At 39.2% G+C, this 27,457-nt stretch overlaps 1 protein-coding gene across 2 annotated transcripts in view; it reads left to right on the top strand.

Moving 5' to 3' along the window:
• The window catches only part of ptpn21.L (protein tyrosine phosphatase non-receptor type 21 L homeolog), a 34,018-nt gene extending 8,992 nt beyond the window's left edge, over positions 1-25,026 (top strand). The window contains exons 3-20 of one of the 2 annotated variants that reach the window (XM_018230399.2): positions 2,235-2,404; positions 4,726-4,823; positions 5,395-5,462; positions 6,142-6,212; positions 7,923-8,010; positions 11,199-11,287; positions 11,624-11,711; positions 11,957-12,027; positions 15,095-15,202; positions 16,990-17,044; positions 17,136-17,214; positions 18,190-19,661; positions 20,208-20,348; positions 21,081-21,302; positions 22,339-22,467; positions 23,010-23,244; positions 23,413-23,573; positions 24,024-25,026. In XM_018230399.2, the coding sequence (XP_018085888.1) occupies positions 2,235-2,404; positions 4,726-4,823; positions 5,395-5,462; positions 6,142-6,212; positions 7,923-8,010; positions 11,199-11,287; positions 11,624-11,711; positions 11,957-12,027; positions 15,095-15,202; positions 16,990-17,044; positions 17,136-17,214; positions 18,190-19,661; positions 20,208-20,348; positions 21,081-21,302; positions 22,339-22,467; positions 23,010-23,244; positions 23,413-23,573; positions 24,024-24,152 (3,474 nt within the window). In that variant the 3' untranslated portion in view covers positions 24,153-25,026. The remainder of the gene's footprint in view (positions 1-2,234; positions 2,405-4,725; positions 4,824-5,394; positions 5,463-6,141; positions 6,213-7,922; positions 8,011-11,198; positions 11,288-11,623; positions 11,712-11,956; positions 12,028-15,094; positions 15,203-16,989; positions 17,045-17,135; positions 17,215-18,189; positions 19,662-20,207; positions 20,349-21,080; positions 21,303-22,338; positions 22,468-23,009; positions 23,245-23,412; positions 23,574-24,023) is intronic. The other variant, XM_018230398.2, reaches the window with a different exon arrangement.
• The last annotated feature ends 2,431 nt before the right edge of the window (positions 25,027-27,457 follow it).

The raw sequence follows: 27,457 nt of genomic DNA, 5'->3' as shown, positions 1-27,457 counted from the left end.
TTGTTGGATATATTGGTGCAGTCCAGAGATTCTTATTAGTGGGGCTGAATGCTGGATACTGATGATTTAGACTTCTGGCATGTGCCTTTTTCCTGTGTTCTTTCAGGTTATTATATGTATGAACATAGAAGAAACTAATTTAAACACTGGCATTTGCCGTTCTGCAGTACAGGGTATACACCAATTACTGCTCAGCCTTAAGCCTGAAGACTTAGGCATCCTCTGTAAGAGAAATGTACATTTCAAGCAAAGGCAGGCTGGGTAGGTAGATTAATGACCGTTGTCAAAGAAGCGAAATAAACAAAGCTGAAAAAAAATCCACTCAGGCTGGATTACTCATATTCAAAACATTTTTTTGTGTAATTTAAAGGCATTTGAAAATATTTCTCTTTCTTTTTTTGCAAAGGTGGGATTTTTCCTGCAACTTACTGGTTTTTTTCTTAAAATTGTTTACTAGTTAACAGTGGGGGTTAACTGTTATAACTTATGGTAAAATATAGCAGGCCTTGCATCTTTCTCTTAACATATGTATTCAAACAGTTGCCCAAAATATTATGCTTCCCACAATTTTTATTTGATGGTTGTCTATGGGAAAGATCATATATTTGTGCATAAAGGTGCTTATTTTGAGGGAGCAGAAAAAAAGCTGGACATACCTTTTAGGGTGGTGACACCCGTTAAGATTCTAGGGAGATTAGTTGCCCAGCTACAAATCGCCTCTTCTTTGGGCAACTAATCTCCCCTAAATGCCTTTCTTCCGGCTAGAATGCCACTTCAGGCGACTTCGGGAAAAAATAGTGCTCAGAGTGCCATACCGCCAGCGATTTACATTCTAGCAGGCGGGAAGGTATTTAGGGGAGATTAGTCGCCCGAAGAAGAGGCGATTTGTCGCTGGGCGACTAATCTCCCCAGAATCTTAGCGTGTGTCACAACCAGTAAAGATCTTCTCATTTGAGCCACATGAGTGGATCTTCCTCTAATATGTCCACCTTGAAGAGGGCGATGACAGGCTGATGGCCAAATGATTAGATAACAACGACCGTTAATGTAGTAAGTCGAAGCATGGACCACATCAGTGAGCCAATACAGTCCTTGTCCCAACAGAAGGACTGAATCAACAGATTTTATTTTGCGGATTCAATGTTTGGACAGATATCAGCCAGGCAGGCCTGCCGGAGGGCTCCATTCATGACCCAATAAGCTACCGACGCAGTATGAAGGGACCGAACCGGCATGTTTTATCAACCTTTGTATGACCTTAGGTCACTTTGCAATATACTATTTCTTTAAAGCAACTGTTTGTATTTGTATATTTGTTCCTAAATCCAGTTTAAAGCTTATTGGATAAGAGTACTCATTTACTTTGGGCAGGGTCACAAAATCATTCTGATGCAAGGAGCAGCATTTATATGCACAAAGGAGCCTTGTACTGAGCCGATGTAAGTAGCACAGGGCTCCAAATTAAATACTTTGCTAGGTGTCACTATATACCATGAATACAATGAAAATTGACTTTTGCAACAAATGCAATATTTTGGGGGACAACCCCTCTCTTTGTTACGAGTGCAGTTGCAGTTTGTTGTTTACCATGAAAAGTTTGGAGCTTAGTACTTTGTGCCTGCTTGTTGGATGTGCAGTAAATGATGCAGCAGACCTGCATATTACACTATGAAGTTCAGTTTTAACTAGGGATGCACCGAATCCAGGATTCGGTTCGGGATTCGGCCAGGATTCGGCCTTTTTCAGCAGGATTCGGATTCGGCCGAATCCTTCTGCCCAGCCGAACCGAATCCTAATTTGCATATGCAAATTAGGGGCGGGAGGGAAATTGCATGACTTTTTGTCAGAAAACAAGGAAGTAAAAAATGTTTTCCCCTTACCACCCCTAATTTGCATATGCAAATTAGGGTTCGGATTCGGTTTGGTATTCGGCCGAATCTTTCACGAAGGATTCGGGGGTTCGGCCGAATCCAAAAAAGTGGATTCGGTGCATCCCTAGTTTTAACGGAGGGTTGTTTAACCATCACCTTCTAATTTTTATTGAACTACAACTTTGGGGATTCTGGGAATTTTAGTGTAACTCATGAGTTTAACAAATTAGAAATGCTTCATATAGAGTGCAGGTCTGCACACTATTATTTTTATTTATTTTCAATATTGCAGTAATGTAGCCCTTTCCTTACACACTGCTACATTGCCCACATTAACCTCCTACTACATTTAATCATTTGCAGGTAACTTACTTCAGTCTGTGGTACTACAACAAGCAAAACCAGCAGCGATGGGTGGATTTAGAGAAACCACTGAAGAAACAGCTCGACAAGTATGCATTGGAACCCACTGTGTACTTTGGGGTGGTCTACTATGTGCCTTCTGTGTCTCAGCTGCAGCAGGAGATCACAAGGTGAAGAGAACTAATGTTCTTATAAGATAAATATAATCCAGCATTGTTATTGCGTTGCAATACTTGTGTTTAGTCCTTGTAAAGTTAAAAATTATATAACATTACCCTCCCTTCTTGCTGCCCACTATGCAGGGTTTATATGTGTACTGGTAATCTTATTGCCTGCCTTGCAAGGATCAAACATAGTTTCCCTGTTTAATTAAAAAAATATAACAAACTATATATTTTCTGTGATTGAGGCCAGAGACACACGCAAAGATTTGGGGAGATTAGCTGCCAGGCCACAAATTGCTTCTTCTTTGACTAATCTCCCCGAAAAGCCTTCCCGCAAGCTAGAATCTAAATCGCCGGTGGGATGGCACTCAGAGAACTTTGTTTTCTGAAGTCGCCCAAAGTTGCCTCATGTGGAAACTTCGGGCGACTTTGGAAAACAAAGTGCTCCGGTGTCTCTGCCCTAAAACAATAGGCAAAAGGTATGTTCACCACACACTTGGTTGTTCACCTTCCAAACTATTTTTTCCCTTCTGTTGGTTTCATATTGTACATCAGAAATAGATATTTTCAATTGCTTTCTTATTTTTTTTTGACAGTTTTTATAAAATTGAAGTTGAAGCGTTAATATTCCTCAGTAATTTGAAACAAAATCTTTATTTCTGGTGTTTTATTTTGAAACAACCGAACTGGGTAAAGTATTTGGAAGTTGAACAACCTCCTAAAATTCATGTTGAACAATAGTGTATTTTGACCCTTTAACTCTGGGGTCCCCAACCTTTTTCACCCATGAGCAACATTCAGATGTAAAGTTCCTGGGGGTGCACTGCCAAATAAGGGCTGTAACCCCTATGTGGATTGGTAGCCTACAGGAGTTTCTGTGTGGCAGTACAGATAGGTTTTTTGCAACCAAAACTTGCCTCCAAGCGAGGAATACAAAAATAGGCACCTGCTTTGAGGCCACTGGGAGCAACATCCAAGGGGTTGGGGAGCAACATGTTGCTCGCGAGCTAATGGTTGGGGATCACTGCTTTAACTAAACAGTTTTTAAAGCCCCACTAACAATGGACAATTGGTATTAATTGCATCAAAAATGTTTTGTTTCAATACTTATGAACAGGCTCGTGTGCATAGCCCCCTGGGGATCGGTTTGACCTCTGTGTTCCATCTGTTTGAAGCAGAACAGAGATAAACTTTCAATTCCATGTAAATAAAACTAGAAACCTAATATAGCTAAATCTAAATCATACCTTTTAAAGTCCAGAGCACTGGTAATCCACATGCCAGCATTGTGGTGATTGACTTCAAAAAAGACAATGCAGTGGAAGGCAACAGGTTTGCTTGACTTTTCTGCAGCTTCTAATCCTTGTAGATGGTGTTGTACTGAAAGCATGCTTAAGAAACGTTCAAGCTGTGCACAATCTATTCCAACAAAAATGGCTGGAGGAAACTGCCATAACAAGGTTTAGTAATGCAGAGTGGGAGAAAAAAAGAAGCAGCCACATCTTAAAAATGGGGGTTTAAGGTATATATTACGGTAAAAAAGTATTGAGGTGAGGATAATTCTCTTGTATTCTTTATCGGTCACTATGTATGTATTTCTATATGTATAAACCTATTTATTGTACAGCGCTATGGAATGTTGGAGCTTTATATATACATGTTGTTAATAATAATAATAATAATAATAATAATATTAATTCATTTGTCATGTTGCTCACACACTTTGAATGAAACAGTTTCAGAGTGAATTATCATACTGTACATTTTGAGTGAATTCTGCTCTCCAAACATTGTTTACTCCAGTATTGTCAATCTGGAAATATGAAGCGGAATTCATCTAATTTAAAGGGTTTTTATTATGATGTAGAGAATGCTTGGTTTTTAAATGATTTAGCTTCTCGTTCAGCAGCTCTCCAGTTTGGAATTTGAGCAGCTATCTGGTTGCTAGGGTGCACAATTTCTAGCAGTTAAACAGTGGTGTGAAGGAGACTGCAATATGCATAGTAGATGCTTGAATAAAAAGATAAGCAATAAAATGTAACTGCAAAATAACTGTAGCTTCACAGAACAATCATGTCTGGATGCTGAGTTTAGTGACTGCTATTTAAAAACTGTAAAGAGAAAAAGGCAAATAATTTAAAAACTTTTAAAAATTAAGTCCAGTTGAAAAGTTGTTAAGAATTGCTAATTCTATACTATACTAAAAGTTAACTTAAAGGTGAACTACCCCTTTAATCACAAAATAAACATGCATTCTCATATTAGAATAAAATGGTTTTAAAAAACAGTTCTCATTTTAATATCTCTACTACTTGTGTGTCCAACAGATACCAGTATTACCTGCAGTTAAAGAAGGACATCTTGGAGGGGAAAATCCCTTGCACCTTGGAGCAGACTGTTCAGCTGGCGGGTCTGGCTGTACAAGGTGAGAGAGGAAAGGAGATTTATTGGTGCAAGTATGTGTTCTTGAGAAATAGTCATTTAGTACTCATGTTTATATGGCATTTAATAAGGAGATTAATATAAATAAAGAGAACTTGCTAGCTTTAGAGTTCCACCAAGTTCATCTTTTTTTTTTTTTTTGGACAAATTCATGAAACAGAAATGCCTTTTTACTGTTGCTGGCAGGGGCAGTGACATACTTACCTTTTACAAAGTGCAGGCTGCCAGTAAGAGTACACAGAAATGTACTGTTACCAGCCATTTCAGCAGGGGTAAGTAGCTTACAGTCCTGCAGATGTTTAGGGTGCTGGGAATAGCAGTTTAGCAATATATGAAGGAACACAGGTTGCTCATCTCTGTTCTATAGTGTTGAGATTGTATCCTATTGAGAACCTTACTTGGTCACATTATTGTCCACAAAGGAGAAACAACTGATCCACGTGTGGAGTTATGAAATACAAATAAGATCTCCCTACTGCTTTCTCATCTGTAACCAAGTATTCAAATGTTTTATAATGTTTCATCAAGCTAGTTTTCTGCCTTTTGACTTTCAGCGGACTTTGGAGACTATGACCAGTATGAATCTCAGGATTTCCTGCAGCGATACGCTTTGTTTCCTGTGGTAAGCATTTGTTTTTACCCATTGTGTGCCTATGAGGGGCTGGTGGGATTCTGAAACAGCCTCTGTTTTTCCATCTCTCTCCCTTTCATTGAGACCAGAGATGTGCAACAGTTGGCATCCATCTGTTATTCTACTAGAAATCTAGAATCTGGACGCAGAGCGTAGCAGGGTGCTGTAGCTCAATAACAGTTGATGGGACACAGTCTGGACATGCCTTTTCTATATATGTTTTTGCTCAGAAATAGGAAACTATTGTCTTTGGCTTTATCTGAAATTTTAGTAAACCTTCTCGTGTGAAGGTTAACGCACTTCTGTTTCCTGCTATATCTGATACAATTATGCCAAATTCATGTCCCACCATTGCAATGTTTGGCCCACGTATACTTTTCTCGAGTAAGGCCAGTAGCATTGACAGCCTAACTGAATTGATGTACCTCAGGGACTTGCAGCAGTAGATCCTACGGAGCTTGAATACAATTGGCCTTGCTGGGTTAATACTACAATATGCATATGGTTTAAAATGTAGAGCAGAACATTAAAAAGGGAGGGGTGTAAGACTTTTTTACTTACAAGTGCTATACAAAAATGAATATTGTTAAGCTATTACCATAAGCTATTAGTTGGCTCCTCTGCCAAAGCTTATGTAATTTTAAAGTGACTCTCTAAACTTTGCCTCTAGGGCTGGATTCAGGATGAAAAAACGCTGGAAGAAGCAACAAAGAATGTGGCCTTACTACACCAGAAATTGAGGTGATTATCTGCCTGTATGCTTATCTATATACAGGTACATCTCTGTAGATATTGAAAACACTATATCATGCTTAATACCAACTGTGTGAACTACACCAAAAACATAAAACTGTGACCTGAAGCAAAGGTAAACAGGCTTATAAAGACAAGTAAGACTGAATATTTTTACAGTGGTGTTGACACATTTCTTATTAAATACAGTATATGGCCAAAAGTATCCAAGACACACTACAGTCAGAGGTATCCAAATACCCTTTGAAAATGTCCTCCGTTCAGACTTTCACTGAAGGGTTAAAACTCTCTGGAAGCAAAGGTAGCACACAAACTATTTTCAAGAGCATGATTTTTTGTATGGGCAAGCAGCCCCACACAATACTAACATCACCAAGCACAATGACAAAAAGTATTGTCTGGAGTGATATAAAGGCCACTACCTTTGAACTCCGGAGCAGTGAAAATGTGGAGTAATGAATCAGATATCACAGTCTGACAGATGGGTCCTGGTTCAACAGAGTCCAGGAAACTGCCTGAATGTGCAATGCTGAAACGTTTGGTGGAGGAGCAAAGAATGAATGAAACTCTTAAAATTCTTTATTTACTACTTTGTGGTAACATGCCCCGTGGTGGCTTGAAAAAAAGACAGAGAATGGTCTGAAACATTGCCAAATGTTTGGGGTCAGAGCCCATGTCCTAATAAAGACATTTTAAGAAAAGAAACTAGTGACTGGTGCTAATATGAACATGCCCCATGGAAACAGTTTAAACTTATTTCCAGTCTGCTAGAAGTAGTTAAATATCAGCCTGTTTTACATAAGACTTAAAATGTTATTAATCATGCCCCTAAGGCTCATGGCACATGGGTGTTTGTGATCCTTGTATTTTTTTGTCATCATAATGCCAGTCTCTGCAGGCAGTTCTTCCCGTTCTCTTGAAAGGGAAACATGCTGTAAGTAGCAGAAACATCTGCCAGTAAATATGTATTGCGGAACAACACTAAGGTCTCCCTATCTATCAGTATTTTGGTTTTCAGTTGCAACTGGAAGCAATTTGCAGAAACAAGAGTTTCATGTTTGAATCTGAAGGGCCATGGTATTCTCAGACCTGGCATGACTCCAAAACTGACCTAAGAAGACCGCTAGGACTTTAGTGTTAATGATATCATTTCTTATACATAAAGAAATTGGTGCCATTACTGTTTGCTCTCTAATGTAACCAGATTAAAATATTCCACCTGGTCCAAAAGCATAGTCAGTGGATTTGACTAGATTGAAGATCCTATGTATTTGGCAATATTGCATCTATAGCTTCCCATCATTCCTTTGTAGTACCACTGGAAACAGGTGCTCTCTGACAAATGCTGAATGGCTAGTCATGGTTAATTTTTATTCTTGTAAGTGGAGTGCATTTGCTTCAGCTTCCACAAAACATAGACGGCTAACATTTTGTCTTACACTCCATTTACAATTGTGAAAATAATCTATTTTCTGCCCCCCCCCCCGGTGGGACAGGCAATATTCACAGTACAAAATGACATGTAGCAGAGGGCTTTCACAAATATGTGGGTAGGCAGCTTGTATCATGCAGCTGCATGGCTGGCATTATGCTCTTTTCTGTTGTCATTGTATAGAATCTAGTGAGGTGCGACTATAACAAATAGTGCCTAAGTATTGCTGTATCTGCTTGTAAATTCTGCCCATTTACCTGCTTTAGGGGCCTCTCTCCCCCGGATGCTGAATTATTGTACATGCAAGAGATTGAAAGGTTGGAGAACTACGGAGAGGAAAGTTACCCTGCCAAGGTAGTAATGATTTGTTGGTGTCTTACTGCTCAAAAACAGCTTTGTGTAGTACAGCTATTACCTATCACAATTAAGAGACTTGCTAAGCTCTTTAGCAATTTGTCTTATAAGGCAAAGATTTATTTGCAGGTATATTGCTTATATATCTTACTTTTGTAAGATTGTGCCATCTGTCTGCATGCAAGAAACATTCAGATGCTTTTACATTTGTTTGCACACTGTACTGGTTTAACATGTGACATAGAATAACTCAACTCCTATATATGTTGGCAACCTAATGGAAACAACTTGTCCAAACAAAAGTTTTGAAGCTTTTAGTATAGTACAGTTTAGTATTGAGCTTGAGTTTTAATGTACTGCAGTTTTTAGATTCTGTCACAAAAAGTATGAGACACAGCATAGACACAGTACAGCACAGCACTGCTCTTGAAATGTTCTCTTGTCAAATAATCATATTAGGACTTGTCACTATTCACTTGTTGTTTATCAACAACACCTGACATTGTGGCAAATTCACTAACCGGCGAAAATTCGCCAGCGATGACTTCCCGCACATCGCAACACTTCGCCAGGCGTAAATTCACCTGGACAGTGCTAATTCACGAACATCCGAAGTTGCGCACAGGGTACCGAATGCTGGCGAAATTAAGCCAGTGAAATTACGCTCAGCAGTTTGAAGTTATGCTAGCATTGGCTAATTAGCATACAGCGTGCAGTTAAAGTACAATGGCCGTATATGCTGCAGCAAGTACATTACTCTACACAAGGCCAGGGAACCTTAAAGGGATACTGTCATGGGAAAAAAATATTTTTCAAAATGAATCAGTTAATAGTGCTGCTCCAGCAGAATTCTGCACTGAAATCCATTTCTCAAAAGAGCAAACAGATTTTGAAATCTGACATGGGGCTAGATATTTTGTCAATTTCCCAGCTGCCCCAAGTCATGTGACTTGTGCTCTGATAAACTTCAATCACTCTTTACTGCTGTACTGCAAGTTGGAGTGATATCACCCCCTCCCTTTTCCCCTCCAGCAGCCAAACAAAAGAACAATGGGAAGGTAACCAGATAGCAGCTCCCTAACACAAGATAACAGCTGCCTGGTAGATCTAAGAACAACACTCAATAGTAAAAACCCATGTCCCACTGAGACACATTCATTTACATTGAGAAGGAAAGACAGCAGCCTGCCAGAAAGCATTTCTCTCCTAAAGTGCAGGCACAAGTCACATGACCAGGGGCAGCTGGGAAATTGACAAAATGTCTAGCCCCATGTCAGATTTTAAAATTTAATATAAAAAAATCTGTTTGGTCTTTTGAGAAATGGATTTCATTGCAGAATTCTGCTGGAGCAGCACTATTAACTGATTTACTTTGAAAAAAATGTTTTTTCCCATGACAGTATCCCTTTAATAAAATTATATAAAGTTGTTATAGTGCCCACAGTATAGTTTAGGTGCCATATGTTAGCAAATGTTGGGGGGGAAGGAGAGTACCCCCAAAAAAATGTATCTTTTTCAGTCTATCACCCTTTAAATAGGAAAAAACGCCAGTTTTGAGGAACTCCTATCTATTTTATTGCACTTCGCCTGGTCTGAGGTGGCGAAGGCAAGTCTGGCGATAGAGGTAACGGTCAGTAAAATCAAAAACGTAGTGAATTTGCGTAGTAACACTCTTTCGCCAGACCGAAAATTTGCCTGTCGTTAGAGTACGAAAGTTGTGCCAGAGTCTATCTCCTTGGCGAAATTACGCCAGCTACCGTTAGTAAATCGGCAAAGTGCCGATGAAGCCTGATATCCATACTGACAGCGAATGCTGGAAGCTGTAGCCCAGAAAATAGTGGAGAGCCAGCTGGCATTGCAGCAGATTTACAGAATAAGCCTTGTGCTGATGTAAAGATAATCCTTGCTGGTTTGTATATCTGAACGCTCATTTCTATTGGATCATAGCATATTTTTTTCTGAGATGCTGAAAGAGGTGTAGCACTAACCACTCTGCTCCAACCTTTTCAGAGCTGGTTTATGTGATACAGGGAGATGCACCTAGGGAGATATATCTAACTGCATAATAAGTCAATAGGGGATTGAGTCATCTGAATCTCTTCACCCAGTGAATTTATAATTCACTAAAAAACATGCATGGCTTAAACAATAACAGGGCACTTTTAGCATGTGTAACATTTTTACTGTATAAGAAGTTTTCTGTTTCTGACTTGGCTTCATTCCTTCCTTTTGAAATGATTTCCATAGAAATTGCATAGTCATTGAATGCAAGTCATATTATTTACCTTCTGCTTTTACGTATCTGTATTTGCTTGACGGAAATGCTTATTTGATGTTTGCAGTTGGTCTTGTAGGGAAAAAATTTTTCCCCCAATATCAGTACTGTCATTCTTTAATAATGGAAAATGTTAACTTTATTAATTCCCATATATTGGAGATGGCCCTACCTGATAACTATATTATTATATCGTTAGTCTGGCATATTGACCAATCTTGACCATAATGCCAAGCCACTTGGGAATGTAAAGCACTCATGGGGGTGCTTTCAGTCTCTGCAAACAAATGTCATCAGTGTGGCATTGGCATATGCAGAAAAGAGCAGCTCCTTCTTTCTTCCATTTAGATCAGATGCTGTAACAAAAAGAACATTTTTAATTCACCATCTGTATTGATGGTCATATTGCATAATATCTTACCAGATAAGTCAACAGGACGACCCATGTTTTGGCTCCCTTCAGGGTTGTGGCACACCAGGTTTTTTAACTTCCACTCAGGTAAACTGCAGAGGTCATTGCTTGTCATTCACCTTTCCTAATAGGTCCCCACAAGTTATCCACCTTTACATTACAAACAAGGTTGCCTGTTTATATATTCTATATATGTGTAGTGCATGGATTGGCATTTCTATAATTTTGCTCTTTAAAAGCTGGCCATACAAGGGCAAGTAGTAGTGGACTTCCCAGTAATTATCTGTTTGGGACTTGGCCAGATAATTGGGCTGACTTGAAAATCCCGTCAGGCAAAGATTGCATCCAACTTAATGCATTGACTATCTTGGGCCATAAAAGCTGTGCAATAATAAATAACGCACACCTTTATTTCAGATTTTAGCCAGCTGTGTACTTAACACTATAGTGCAAAGTGTGCAAGGCAGTTTTTCTAATTTTTTTTGTTGTTGTTTCACCCAGGATAGCCAGGGTACAGACCTCTGCATTGGGGCTTGTCTCAATGGCATATTTGTTAAGCACAAGAATGGCCGCCCACCTATTGTTTTCCGGTGAGTTCATAGATACTATAAAAATAAAGACCATTTGCAGATCGTCTTAATAAAGATTGTAGAATCTATTAGTCTGGTTGGCAAGAACCATACATTTTACATATTGCTTGGCTGAAATATTAAATGATGTTATAACAAAAAGGGTTACTTGTGTGATGAGATTATAACTGTAGCAGAGTAAAGCATTGGCCTTTTAAATTATATTAAATGACCTTTTAAAGTTATACCTCTACACATTGTGCTCTCTCATTGGCTAAGTGGCTGCCTCCTTAGTTGGAGTCAGATGCTTATCATTCTTTTTGAATTTACTGATTCTCCTTCTGTTTGTTTTTATAGGTGGCTTGATATCGCAAATATGTCTCACAATAAGTCTTTTTTTACTCTTGAGTTGGCAAATAAAGAAGAAACCATCCAGTTCCAGACGGTGTGTTAAATGTTGTGTTTGCTGAACCAATTGTTTTTTGATATGAAATTAATCTGTGTTGAGTTGTTGTATACAGTAACCACATTTGTATGCATAATCTGCATTTATTTTTTAAAATACTAGAACATATTTTTCTTTCTCTATTAATGTTGTTATAGTATATTACTGGGTTATGCTTTGCCTGGGAAAGAGACTGACCAGCCCATTTTTACTTTCCTCTCACCTTTCCTGTTTTGTTCTCTTAGGAGGATATGGAAACTGCCAAATATGTGTGGAGGATGTGTGTTGCAAGGCACAAATTCTACCGGATAAATCTGTAAGTATCCCACTAAAAGTTTAAAGGTCACACTGTTATTAAATAGACACCTATGTGGGAATGAGAATCTTTTTTGTTTTCATGCCTGTAAGCATCAGATGAACCACTGGTTTTCATGTACGTAACTTTACTTTGGAGTGTTATGTTTCCCATGGGTGTTCAGTTACATGTTTTTTGGCATTTATATCTATCCCACTCTGGTATAGGATGTATTATCCAGAATCACTGGGACCTGGGGATTTCCAGATAAGGAATCTTTTTGTAATTTGTATCACTATACCTTAAGCCTGCTAAAATACTTTTCAACATTAAACCCAATTGGATTGTTTGCCATCAGTATTAATAAATGCAGCTTAGTTACAATACAATCAAATACATGTTTTTCAAGATTACTCGTAATGTCAGGTTTCTTTAGACTTACCTTTATCATTAATGAATCATAGACCCAATATTTTACTACATATGTTGTTTTCTTTCCTTTAGACAAGTTCTCACTTCACTGCCCTTCACTGCACTGCCAATTTATATAGGAAGTGTGTGGCTTGTCAGGGACAAGCAGGCATTGCAGTGAATATTCTCTCTCTGTTGGCTGGTGCCTTGGGTGCAGCTAGGGAGGGATATCTGCTCCTGTCACTTTCAGCTCCCTGCATGTTTGCTGGAGTTAGGTGAGGGTTGCCAGCAACTGGCTGAGTGGCAACAAACAAGGAGGGAAGCTGGCAGGGGCAAAGGCCCCTAATATAACCTGTTTGTGGCCCGTGGACTAAATAATTAGACCCAATTTGGCCCCTCTCCCTGCGTGATGGCATGTATGACAAAGCACCTCCATGGCTGCAGCCAGAGTTGCAGGTGTCACCAGGGGCACTAGCTAATAGCCTGTAGACTGTTTTTCCCCAGCAGCAGACATTTGTCTGCAGTGATATATATATATATGTTTCAGGCAGGTGTGTATTGTAGTTGTAGTTTCTAAGTTCTTTTTTTATGCCAAGAAAAACAATTTTTTTTTCCTGGTTAATATATTATGCCAAAAAAATAGCACAAATGTTTATAATGCTTTATTATTATCAGACATTATGTACAGTGTAATACGTAGACCCCAGTCTCCTATATCGGACTGTATCATGGGGAGTGTATGAAAATGTTGAACACCGATAAAATTGAGCATATTCAGTTTGATCAGCATTAATTGTTTACATGAACAAATAAAAGCACCATCACACATAGATGTGGTTTACAAAATGCCCATGTGCGAGAGCCTCTTTATAACCAAGCTGTTCCTCTATCATTTGATGGATCAGAGCTGCATTTTTAGTTTAAAATGTGTTAAGCAGCACAAAACTCAGCCATGCTGCCTATTTGATCTCTGCAGCAGTACCTGCCCCAAGAGAAATGATTTGGCCTCTAGACAGGGAAAACATTAGTTTTGCACTACTGACAACTGTTAATCTTAATTGTATGGCTTGGTTGTCCTGTGTACACAGGACTCACTGTATCTCATGGAATACAAGCAGCTTTTGTCACCCACTACGCACATTCCTTTTGGCCAACTGCTCCCATTTGCCTTTTTTCTGTCACACTTTTTTTTTCTTCCTCTGAATTTATTTTGTTCAATGGTCTCATACACCTGTTTAACCAATTTACTTGCTAAATGAGTCACAGCTACAGAGAGCTGCCACCTGTCTTGCCCCCACACTAAGAGGTGCTAATATGTTTTTACACTTACAAGTATCAAGGCTCTTTAACCATTTCCACTCTCAAGTGTCTTATGTTGCAGTGTGTTTGATACTGTGCTGAAGCTGTATATAGTGCTATCACATTCAGTGCGTGGAGAGCAAATATATACTTGCGTATTTTTTAAATTTTTTTCAGTGTGAATTAGAAATTTACTTTCTTGCTATGCAAGATAATATAGAAACTATTGTAAGCAAATGCATCTCTAAATCTTGTTAAGGTTGCTTTAAATCAGGGGTCCCCAACCTTTTTTTTTTTTTTTACCTGTGAACCACATTCAAATCTATCTAAGTTGGATAGCAACAAAAGCATACACAAAGTTCCTGGTAATGCCAAATATAAGTTGTGATTGGCTATTGGTGGCCCCTAGATAGAATGGCAGGCTGTAGGAGCCTCTGTTTGGCAGTACACATGTTTTTTTTATACAATTAAAGTTTGCCTTCGAGCCTGGAATCACCTGGATTTAGACCACTGGTAGAAACATTCAAAGGGCTGTTGAACAACATGTTGCTTGTGAGCCACTGGTTGGGGATCCCTGCTTTAAAAGCTACATTAAATCTGGGGTAATGGTAATTGCAATAGTCATACAGATTCCATTCATTTCATGTTTTACCTACATTAAATATTTGTCAACTATTTGTATGCCCATGTAGCAGGGGCTATGCATGGCCACTTCAAGGGACTAGAAGGAACCCAGTGCCAGTGGAGTGGTCAAATATAGGTGCAATGGTACAGTTTGTTCCACTCTCACATATACTTGCAGTACATTTTTCAATAGCATGTGAAAATTTCAGTTTTTACCTCGATCCTAACTTGCAAGCTTTTGGCCCCAGGGGTGCTTCGCCAATGAGGCGAGTTGAGGCTGTCGCCTCAGGCGGCAGCGCCCCACTAGGTACCAGGGGCAGCAAAAATTCTGCTCCTGGCACTTTAAGAGCGAATTTCCGGGGGAGGGGGGCCAGGATCGCCCCTGTTTGGCCCTTAGGACAAAGGGAGGAAGCTGGGAGACACTTTGATATCTAAGCCAAAATATTACATGAAAAGTTTTCACAGAATGCAAAAACATACAATCTGCAGGACAAATGGGAGGTTTAAATGTCAAAACAAATCTGAACTTTGATAAACCTAGCTCTTTATGTTGTGTGTAACATTCAAAGCTGAGCCAGTCACATTACAGCTAAAAAGTAAAGAGCCAAGGTTATATTTTATATTTGTTGGTCATGGACAGAACATCGGAACCAACAAAGGTCGCTAAGGGATTGGCTATATAAAGTACAGGTCTATGATTATTGTCATCAGTTTCTGTGTTTTCCTTTTGACCTCTGCATGTCTTTGTCCTTAGGGACTCGCCAGAGTCTCCTCCTACTTCTAAGGAAGGTTTTCAGAAATCTCCCTTTCTCCTTTCCCTTCAACGCTTTCCAATACTGTCTCGTCCTTCTCTTCCTAAAGGGTGAGCCTGAGCAATTTTTGTACCATTCACACTGCTCCAAGAGGCTGCTTATCTAAAGGGAAAGCATGTTCCTACAGCTTATTTCTACTTTTCATATGATTTGTGCATTAATCAGCTGCTCAAAGTTTATTTTCTTGCTTCATCGTGTGTTCTGCTGCTTGGTATTCAATAGGATTTATCAATCATCCTGTCCAACAGGAGAGACTTTTCTCCTTTTGTGGTGACCTGCTTCCAAGAGCTTGGTCTGCGTCAGTCCCACTGTACTGCCCAGTTTTATTTATGACTACAGTCAACAGTCAATACCCTTGTTGTTCCCATGTTTGATGCTAGGAAGCTTGTTTCTGTCTGAAAGTGGAAAAAAATAATATAAATATATACAATTTTTTTTAGCTACAATTAAGCATGGTATGAATGGTGTATCCACATGAGTTCTTTTTGCTCTATAGTCGTGTATGTACATATTTTTATTTATATGTATTATTTTTATTATATAAAAAAAAGTGACGCATACAAATATAACTTTTTAAACTGAATTATTTTCAATGCAAATTCATGGAATGGTTATATAACCTAGTTTCATAAGATATAAGATAATATACATATTTATGAACTGCCTCCAAAAAGCTTAAAAAATTACTGTTTTCCGGTTAAACATTTTGCACTTTCTAGAAATGTGACAGACAAGATCAATGATTAATCAGCAAATCCAGTTGTTCTAGATTTACTTCTTCTAGTTAGACCATGATCTGGATGAAGGAAAACCTTCATAAACCAAATGTTTTTACAATGATTTGACAAGAGTTGAGTCGTGATGTACTGGGTTTAGCAGCTGTGGGTCACTGGTGGTTCTAGTTTCTTTGTCCTGTCCTCGCAAACAGTCCCTGTAGCTAACCTTACAGTGGGCTAGGTTCTATCAGAGTAACCAGAAAATATACTCTTGATCAAGATCACTTTAGCTCTGGTATCTTTACAACCTATGGCTTTCTTAGTCTTAGTCTATGTGATACTGTAGCAAAATTTGCATCGTTTAGGTTAGATCCTGTAATTCCATTTTCTTTTTTAAATAGAAAAACTTTATGAAACACATGTTGGCCACAATGTAGTTATCTGTTGTGCCTTATGTGGTGGAGATTATGGATAGTAGATAGATGGTAGAGACAGAAGTTGAGGGCTCATTGCTGTAGCATGCAAACTGACTCCAGTTCCAGTCTCCAGTTCTTGCATGATTGCTCAGTGCTGGTCTGTGTCCTGCAAAGCAGACGGATGACTCTTGGTTTCCCAATTGACAAGATGGCATTGCATGAAAATTACATAAGGCTGATGCTAAACAACAAGAGCTTCATCCGAGTCATTTCATTTTAGGCAAAAGAAGCCAAAAAAAGTTGCAAATTCTCTATGGGATTAAACCTTAGTGGGTACCTTTCTAAAGATTACAAGGAACCTGTCCATGCTTGTGCATATTTTCATTTGAAGGAAAACTATACCTTATCTAAAAGATGTTCACTTAAGGAAACTGAATTGGTAAAATTATTGAAAGTAATACAGAAACTGCAAGGGTTCTGCATGGGCAAAAACTTTCCAGTACATATTTTTGAAATTTTCAAAATATTTTGTCATACCTAAGCAACACTCCTCTTGGTTATATTTTTCCTTTCATATACGCTTTCAGCATTGATCCCAGTACAATTGCTAAAGGTGTTTATTACTGCCAGAGCCTTTTATTTGCAGTTGTATGCATGTTGATGATGTAATGAACAAGCAATGAATATTCTCTATTTTGTCACTAGACAATCTCAGACTGTTAATCCTGTTCGTCGGAGATCCTCAACCAGAGTTTCACTGGTAAGGAAATTGAGCCTTTTGCTGGCGAGTTTATCAGACTCTACTGTACTGTTTATGCCTTTCAGATGATGGCCTTGTATCTTTCTTTTAGCCCAAGCATCAGCCTTACATGATGCCTCCACACCAGATGCACTATAATGGACATTATGAGCCTTATACTTCTTCCCAAGGTGAGTAATGTTTGATGTGTATGAACTGCATTAGGCATAATATAAGCACATTGGACACTAGGATATGTCTGTTAAGCTTTTAGTTCCAGCAAGACCTCAAAACTAAAACTGGCCATACATGTAAAGATATGGTCATTTGGCGAGGTTGACAAACAAAAGGACGTTGAGGTCACAACTCAGAGCAAGCAGGCAATTGAGACGAGCCGCTGAGATCTTCACCCTGATGGGATTTTTAAAACTGCCTGTTTGATATCTGGCCAGTTGGAGGGTCGATAAACAGGCCAATATGTTGCCAACTTGGTCTGTCTGCAGTTTTTATTGGTCCATGTATGGCCTACTTAAGGACTGCGTTATTACTTTTGCATCCTAGAATACTTTTTTAAAGAAGATGTTCATGGACAGCTGTCTAGCTATATTTCTGTCTACTTCCCTTACCAGCTATTATATTTTAGTGTGAAGGGGATAAAAAATAACCCAAAAGTTTTTGCCTGACCTCTGTCCCATAACAAAATTAGTATTGTTTATGTGGTGGGTCCATACAGACATTTTTCAGCACACCATCAGCAGAAAAATACTGAAAAATTATTTTTCATGGGTTAATACTTAAAATGTCACAATAAATGGACCTCTGAAATCTATCTGAGCCCTGACTTGACAGAAATTACAAAGCATTAGGTTGCTTATTGATCCTAAGCCTGAATTCTGAGATGAAGATGAGCTGCAAAGTTTACAAATTTTGCAGCCTCAGCATAAAAGGACCAACTTGGCAGTAAAGTAGCTAGCGAAACGTAAGATATTTTTAGGTTTTAAAGCTGCAGGGTCACTTGCATCTGCTTGCTATATGAATGTCATCAAATGTCTTATCTTAACATGTTGTATTGTATATGATTTTTCTGTGTTAACCTGCCAATGCAGATAAATAATATATAGTGTACCATCTCTCTGATGATGACATTTATCATTTAATTCTTGCAGACAATATCCCAATGTTTGTAAGCGGTCAGAATGGATATTATTACCACTCCCAGACTAGCCTTGATCGAACACCACATGATTACAATGGAAGAATTCGCAATGGAAGTGTGTATAGTGCACACAGCACCAATTCTCTGAATGCTCCGCAACACTACATGCAGCCTTCACCTATGTCATCCAATCCTAGCATCACAGGAAGTGACATCATGAGACCAGAGTACATCCCTTCGCACCGCCACAGTGCACTCATCCCACCCTCCTATAGGCCAACACCAGATTATGAGACTGTAATGAGGCAGCTGAACAGGGGCATGATGCATTCAGAGAGGCAGAGCCACTCAATGAGAAATCTCAACATTGGCAATTCCTATGCTTACAGCAGGCCTGATGCATTGGTTTATAGCCAACCTGAAATTCGGGAGCATGCTCAGTTCACTCCCCACCAGTCCAATCACTATCCTTTTAACCTGAATTATAGTTTTCACAGTCAGTCCCCCTATCCATATCAAGCTGAGAGGCGTCCAGTTGTAGGAGCAGTGAGTGTACCTGAGTTAACCAATGTTCAACTTCAAGTACAGGATTACACCTCTTCGAACATCATGAAGACTCAGGTGTATCGCCCTCCTCCTCCATATCCTTATCCAAGGCCAGCAAATAGCACCCCAGATCTTACTCGACACCACATCAGCAGCAGCAATCCTGATCTCATCACCAGACGAGTTCACCATTCTGTACAAATGTTTCAAGAAGACAGCTTGCCGGTAGCTCATTCTCTTCAAGAAGTAAGCGAACCCTTGACAGCTGCCCGTCATGCTCACCTTCAGAAAAGGAACAGCATTGAAATTGCAGGTTTAACTCATAGCTTTGATGGCATGAGGGTGAAAGAAAGGACCATATCAACATCTTCTTCCAGTGGAACACCGCAGAGAATCCTGTCAAGTGAATCTCAGACTAATGTCATTATGGAAAGAACCAAAGAGGAGCAGGGTGAAGACTCTGAACGAGGAGGGTATGGTCACAAGAAGTCACTTTCAGATGCCACCATGCTTATTCACAGCAGTGAGGATGATGATGAAGAGGCTGAAGAAGATAACAGAACCAGCATTACACAAGCCCCCTTGTTCTATGATAGGGCACAGCTGCGTACTGTAATGGAAACGTACCCTGATGAGCTGGAGCCAATTGACACATACAGCTCTGCTCCTGCCAACCATCTTCACATATATGAACACAAAAAACAAGAGGAGGTGGAGAAGGAGATGAGGCTTAAAGGTGTAAGCCCAGTGCAATTTTCTGGTGACTTTCAACCCAATAGGAGGGGGGAGGGCAACATACCACCTTCAGCATCTGAATCGGACCTCACTGCAGTCAGCATAAGGTATAGACCTAAGAAGGATCAAGTAAAAAAGAGGCCAGTGTCTGATGTCCTCTCAGGAAAGAAGGATATTGTGGAAGGACTGCCACCTTCTGGAGTAAGTAGACTGTGTATCCTGTATTTTAACTTATTCCCAATATATTTTGTCACTTGGCCTTTCTAAGGATTTTGAAGCTTGGTAATGGACAAAATAGTTTCAGGTGATTTCTTTCTGTTCTGAGGAATAGATTAGTATATCTGGTCAAATAAGGTTGGTCAATTTCACATATTTTGTACTACTCCAGGACAGCTCCATTGTTGTAGCCCTCCTGGCGTACAGGATACATTTAAAGCTTTTTCTATTTTCCTCCTTTCTAATGATGTTTCAGGCAAGGCAGTTTCTTCTTCCTAGTATTTGACCTTCACAGGACTGTAGACCTGTAGAGTATCTTGATTTCTTCACTAATAGCCCCTAATCTATTTGAGATGAATTATCCTTACCCTATCCTTAGAATAATATTGAACTGGAATGCTGCTGTTTGAGCATGTATTCAACTCTTGTATGTAACAATTGCAATTCACCATCTTTCTGCTCAGCTATTGTCTTGCTTTACCTGCTATAATATGAATTGTAATATTAAAACTAGTAACATTATTTCTCTAGGGAATAAAGAAGGGCCCCAGAATGGAAGTCAAAAAAATTGGTCCTCTGAAAATGGCTGCATGGAATGGTTTATCTTTGTCCCGTTTGCCGTTACCAGATGAAGAAAAAGAGGAACCCTCTAGAGCTTCAAATGATGACAGGGTAATTACCCATAATTCTGTAAATGTTTTAACTTTGAACTGTTACTCCCAGCATCCCATGTAATAGGTCATATCCGTTTTCTAGAATTGTAAGTCTGGAAATCAAGACTTAAAGGTAACCATACAGCACTTGCATGGTACTCGGTGGTGTGAAATGGTGTCCACCAACTCTATCAAGCCATCTGTTGGTTACTACACTCAAATCTTAAAACCTTATTATGCATTAATACTACAATGTGCTCTTGTACTGCATTCAAGTACTAACTTAATTCTGCACAATTCGAAAAGCAAACAGTGTTTATATTTACATAACGGTTACCTTTAGCTACAAAATAAGTCATTATGCTTCGTATATGCTATAATTCATATTTTATATTTGATATGAAGGAAGGAGCTTAAAAAACCCATTATACATGGAGTAGTAATAATCAAAATGGGAGGCCAGCCCTATTTTGAACTGTGTTCTCTAGTCTGGCAAAATTCAAGTGCATTTCTTGCTCCTCATGGCAGTATCTCCTTCTTTTAAAACCTATTTATCATTGTGCCATGATTAGAGAGTGTAAAAAATCTAACTGTACAATTGGCAAACTTTGTGACCCAAGCTGAATTGTTTCTACCGAACCTACAAGGGAACGAGGACTGATTCTAACCACTGATAAGCTAGATATCTCATGTGATGTTTGATATCCCTGAGTGAAATGGCAACATATTGACCACCTCTTTTTATTCCTAGTGTAAACTGCTGGAACAGAGATTGGAGCAGGGCATGGTGTTCACTGAATATGAGCAGATTGGCAAGAAGAGACTGCCAGACAGTGAGTGCTCCATAGCACGTCTTCCTGAGAACGCAGAACGAAATCGATATCAGGATGTGCTGCCCTATGATGATAGTCGAGTAGAGCTGGTTCCAACCAAAGAAAACAACACTGGTTATATCAATGCCTCCCACATTAAGGTGAGATATGTACAAAGGTCTTGGCGGGATATGAATCTCAAAGCTAAACATTTTAAAATAATTTATCAAAGTTATGCCAGATGAATCTGAAACAGCAACAAACAATTTTATGCCCTCCAGATCCTATTAAACCAGAATGCTATTTACGTAGGCCCCATCTTTCCAAACCCCTCAGCTGGTTCTATGCTATTTTACTACAGAAAGATTTTGACCAACGTTATTAAACATTTCTGTCTCAAATGGGCCCAGGACCTCCCTGCCTGGACGAGGGAACCTGGAAAGATGTACATGAGCAGATACCTGAAATTAACATCTCAACCAGGGATAGGTACATACACACAAAGTTTAATGCCGCATAGGCTGGCACAGATGTATCAGGGACATCCAGATGTTTGTGTAAATTGTAATGTAGAACATGGTAATTGCCATAAGATTCAGCCATTCTGGATGTCTATACTTACCTTCGTGGATACCTTGCTGAGACTACCCAAAATTCTGTCTCCTGGAAGATGCTGAAGTCTTCAGCTTCTCATCTGGTGATAGACTGTGCCTCCAACAACTTCTTCACTTTGCTAAGAAAACAATCATATTGACATGGAAGGCCAAAGAGCCCCTACTCTTGGCTTTTAGATTAAACTGACACATGGCAGGTGGCTGTCCAACCAAGTTTGAAAAAATATGGGACAGCTGGCTGGCCAATCCACAAACAGGCACAGCAGCCGTGTAACAGGAATGACCCTTTTTGTGATGAACAATAGTGGCTTGGACTTGTTACACCACTGTATAAGAGAGATAGAATAATATAGAAAGAAGTTGGGTTTAGAAACTTAACTTCACCTTGTCTGTTCTCTCTCTTTTTAAATGTAAAAACAGTAAAGCAAAACTTTAACAAAAAAACCAAGATGGTGAGAGTTACAGAGGGTAGTTTGTTGACACTGATCTAAACAAATTAATCTTTTGAAAGTTATAACATGAAGCATGGATATACTTATTTCCTTTGTGTAGCTGTGTATGAAATGCTTGTCTGTTTCTGCAGATGACAGTTGGTGGAGTTGAGTGGGATTACATTGCCACACAGGGCCCACTTCAGAGCACATGCCAAGATTTTTGGCAGATGGTCTGGGAGCAGGGAATTGCCATAATCGCCATGGTAACGCTAGACGAAGTAAGTTCCTGATTTAAGAAAAGTGAGATGTCTAGAGTAGTGGCTGAGCTTTACCTATAAATATTTTAGAAAGGAAAGAGAACTATCAGAAATAGTAGAACTATGCTAGTTGTCATCCTTTTAGTCCTTCCTTCCATATTCTACTTCTATATTGATTCTCTTTTTTTAAGCCTTAAATTATTTTTGTTTGCATATATACTTAAAGCCACCTTGTACTGTATTACTTTTCTGCAGGGGATTGTCTACTCTAGCATTATTTTATGGTATCTCATTAATGATAATAACCTCTATACACAGGCTATGCAAACGCCTTGGATGTTGGTTTTTCTTGCAATGAAAGCTTGTATACTCACATAGTAATATTTCCCTTCAAATTCTAAGAAAATTAAAAAACAAAGTGCCTGCTAGCTAAAGGTGTTATTAGCAGACTTTACAAATTTTTCCCTCTCTTGGGAAACCAGAATTTCACAGTTCTGTATAAGACAATCATCCCTGCGCTAATGCCAGTAGTTAAACGTTTTTTGTCTCTTTTTTTTTTGAAGGAGGGCGGTCGTGAGAAAAGTTATCGATATTGGCCAAGACTTGGCTCAAGGCACAACACTGTCAATTATGGGAGGTTTAAGATCACCACCCGGTTCCGAACTGACTCTGGCTGCTATGCCACCACTGGCTTAAAGATAAAACACCTTCTGTCTGGCCAGGAGAGGACAGTGTGGCACCTTCAGTATACTGACTGGCCAGAACATGGACATCCAGAAGATGTGAAAGGATTCCTTTGTGAGTTCAGTCAACTATGACTCATAGCTGATTTATTGCTGAAAAATACAGAAGAGAAAGATAAAAGCAATACTTTCCATTCTATGTGCTCCAAATACATAAATAAATCTGAGATTGTGTACTTCGAACAAAAACATTCTAATGTCTTTTAATTCTGTTTTCTTGTAGCCTATTTGGAAGAGATCCAGTCTGTGCGCCGCCACACAAACAGCACAATCAACCCTAATAGCCCAAATCCCCCTGTGCTTGTGCATTGCAGTGCAGGTGTTGGTCGGACAGGGGTGATCATTTTGTCTGAAGTTATGATTGCATGTTTGGAACATAATGAGGTAAGAATTGGTTACTATGCGAGGCTGAGGAACCAAACTATGTTAATGAGTGGAAAGATCATTACTACATATAATAGTAGCTTTGCTAGCAATTATAGTAATGTGTCCTTCATAGCATAACGTATTTATCCAACACTGTGCTTTACAGATATTATAAACATTTCCAAGTTTAGGTCTTGGTGTTGTCTTATTGTTAATGTGGCCACTTTCAGGAGTCTCCATTGGACTACCAAAGTGTTTATTTTGTTAATCTTATATCCCTTTGCACAATTTGTTAATATTCTTATATCGCTTTTAGGCAAAAACAAATTGGTAGACAAGATGTTTTGTGGTACCGTTATATCCTGACATATTACTATGCAGTACACTTCTAGCCTCATTAGAGATAAGATCATTACTAGTGTCCCTGCAACATAAATGATGTGAAGTTCCTGGTTTACTCTGTTTCAGATGCTGGACATCCCCCTAGTCCTGGACATGCTGCGGCACCAGAGGATGCTGATGGTTCAGACTCTTTCTCAGTACAATTTTGTATATAAAGTCCTGATTCAGTTCCTGAAGAGTTCCAGGCTGATCTGACGACAAGTGGAGTCCTGCCATTGATGGAAGCAGCAAGTGGCACTTTTGAAGCTCATTTCATTGGAAAGTTGGATGCCCATCTAACTGGGCAAAAGCCACATTCAGTGCCATTTATATGCAAAACAAGCCATGTATTACTGTGGCCAAGACCAAGTATATGGTGCTAAACCTGCATTCTTTTGAAGGCTTAGATATCGAACAGAGCCACATATTTGCTAATGAATTCTGAAACCAGCAGTTCAATAGCGGATTCTGGTAGTTTGGTATATCTGAGTAGTGGCGACCCAGTGTCTTTCTGAATTGAGTCAATTAATCAGATTCTAAAATGTAAAAGGGAAGATCAAAATCTGATCCTGGCATGCTCTTTGTTTGTTTGGGAGTCAGAAAAAGCCACAGGCATAGACTGGCCAATGGTATTGTCTCTGCATCTATCAGCCTGGATTCTTCAGTTTAACCCCATTGCTGAAACATTTGGGGTAGCAGGACAAAAGCGCATTTTATCAGTGTTATTATGCAAAGCTCTGATTTTACTGGTTGAAATCAGCTATGATTCTAATGAAGTTTTGAAGCACTTTTTACTCCCATGCTGTCTTATTTATGATGCTGCTTATATTTTAACCCAATGCTGTTTTAGAAATGTATTTTATACTAATGAGCTAATCAGAATGAGGCAAGGGTTGAATGTGACCAGAACTTCTGGGTTGCTGTTTCTGAGACACAAGCACACACACACACACACACACACATATATAAAGAACCACATATGGAAGGTGACTGGCTTTTATACTGAAAATAATCAATTCTATTTAAGAATTTAAATCCCCCCTTTTGTTTTTTTTAAATACATACAGTTGTCCTTTACACTAAAAGTATTGGTTTCCCGTGTCCTGGCTAATTATGGCAGGGCTGCCAGCAAAGCAGGAATTAAAGAACAGATAGAGCAGTAATCTGACAGTACCTAGTAGGTGGCCATACACTGAGATGCGCTCGTTTGGCAAGGTCGCCAAGAGAGTGGATCTTTCCCTGATATGCCCACTAATGGTAGAGCAATATTGGGTTAATCCAAACATTCGGCCCTAGGGCAGACAGGTTGTAGGGCAGCATCAACTAGCCAATGTGGTCCTCGATCCCGGGAAAAAACAAACCTGCCCGATCGATATCAGGCCGATTTTTGGCCTGATATCGATCGGGGGACCAATCGGAGTCCCCCACACACAGGCAGATAAACTGCCTAATCTGTCTAAAGGACCGATATCGGCAGCTTCAATCTGCCTGTGTATGGCCACCCATATGTAAATGATATATGTATTTATTGAAGAAAATAGATCACTCAGGGCCTTGGCAAACATTTTTTGTTGATAATAGTCTCCCTGTCCCTGGTTGGAGTGCATTCAGTTCTGTTTAATAAACATACATGCCACAAGTAACCATCAAACTACTACTCCTATAAGCCTGAAAAAGCAAGACTGCACTGAGAATTTCCAACTGTGTCAAACTGCCAGTTACAGTCCATCCCCTTGAAATTGCTGTCTAATTAGCACAGGCGTTTATTCAATTTGGATTGTGATTTATTCACCTTGTTACTGTTGCGCTTCACTCCTGCATTGCTTTCTCCATTAGGCAAGTTGCCTGGCAATTGAGTTTGTGGTTGAGCTAAACTGCTGATAATTATACCTGCTTTCATTTTTTCCATGTAATTGGCTCTAAAATAGTTATCAGAGCAGTGAGGTTTTCCAAGGAAGTCAGTATGTTAGGAACCCCCAGAGAATTTAATTGATAACTTTTTTCTTTTTCATCTTTTTCTTTTCCGACCTTGGTTTCCTTCCTCCACAGCTCATGCATGTCTAGAAAGTAGAATACTCATTTACTCTACTACCCAAGTGCAAGTATAGCTAGTCTTAAGGTATCCAGTATGGCATCCCCTTGCCGGTGCATTTCTTTGTTCTTTAATTTTCAGTCATTGTTATGGTTCAGTTCTGCAACAGATGTAGAACCACAGGAGTCAGGTTTATACCATAGGGCAATATTTATTACAAATTACTTTTTTTAGGATCTGAAAAAAATTTCTATTCATTTTAAAGGGGGCCTAGACATAGGTCTTCCCTTCTTTATAACACATTTTGTAAACATACAGTATGAGTTAAAGCCAGAACTTTTGCTCCCCATCAGAGAAAGTTGACTTAGAGCATTTCCGTTTCATTAAAGTTCTATAATTTCATATTCTGCTTCTGGCAGATAGTGGCATCCTGCTTTATTCAATATTTTGGAAAAGCTGGTCATTTGCAAATACAAATCCCACCTTTTATTGCCTTTCCAGCGCAGCATGTAATTATATTAACCTTTTCCTGTTTGAAGGAAATTGGCAATGGAAGGCTGAAATTTATAGGAAAAGCGGGGAAAGTGATTTTCATATAATGAAAATGACTGAATTCTTGTATGAGAGGAGCTGAGAGCAGCAATGTACAGTAATTGTGAGAGCCTGGGGAAATAGAGCTGCTGCAGTTTCCTATATCTTCTAATTGTAGCAAAGGATAAATGCATTTATAGAAATGTATTTTAGTTTTGCTACCGCTCTAAAAAAGGTGCACATGATTTGTACTTTAAGGCTATAGGCACACAGGCTGAAGGCTCTATCTGCGTATTTTTTTGCAGGCTGAGAGAAGCGGATCTGCTGCATTGATTTGAATCGGATCAGAGCGTGGAGCAGAACTGCTTCTTTCAGCCTGAAAAAAAATACACAGGCTGAGAACAGCTGGAGCCTTCAGCCTGTGTGCCAATCGCCTTAAAGTACAAATCACAATAATTAGCATATTGCGTGGGAACTTTCATGTATTTTGGAGGACTTTATAATAGTTTATGTATTGATTTCTCCAACGAGACACAATCCAAACCCTTTCTTCTATTAGCTCTTAAGGAAAACATGTTCCATTTGACCTATGGCTACAGAAAATGAACTGTCTTGTTTGCATGTTTTTATAGAAGCAGGTAAGGGGTTTCATGGGATGTATTGTATAGTTATATGGTATATAAGAAGGTGTAACTGACAAAATAAAGTTAGCACATGAGCTAATGGATCTGATGTTTCCACCTAGGAGTGATTCATAAGGGGTCTGAAACCCTTATTCCATCCTGCATTAGGGTGATGAATCATGCAGGGCACATATAGCAAAGTTTGCTGCTAGTCTAGTTGCCTATAGCAACCAATCAGCAGATAGATCCTATTTAAAGCAAACATCTTATTGGTTATGCACCTGTGCAGGACAGTCCTGAGCAATAAAGCTTTATTATTAGAACTTGCTTGTATA

Source organism: Xenopus laevis, chromosome 8L (genome assembly GCF_017654675.1).
Source record: "Xenopus laevis strain J_2021 chromosome 8L, Xenopus_laevis_v10.1, whole genome shotgun sequence".
Lineage (NCBI taxonomy): Eukaryota > Metazoa > Chordata > Amphibia > Anura > Pipidae > Xenopus > Xenopus laevis.
This window is presented reverse-complemented; position numbering and strand designations above follow the sequence as displayed.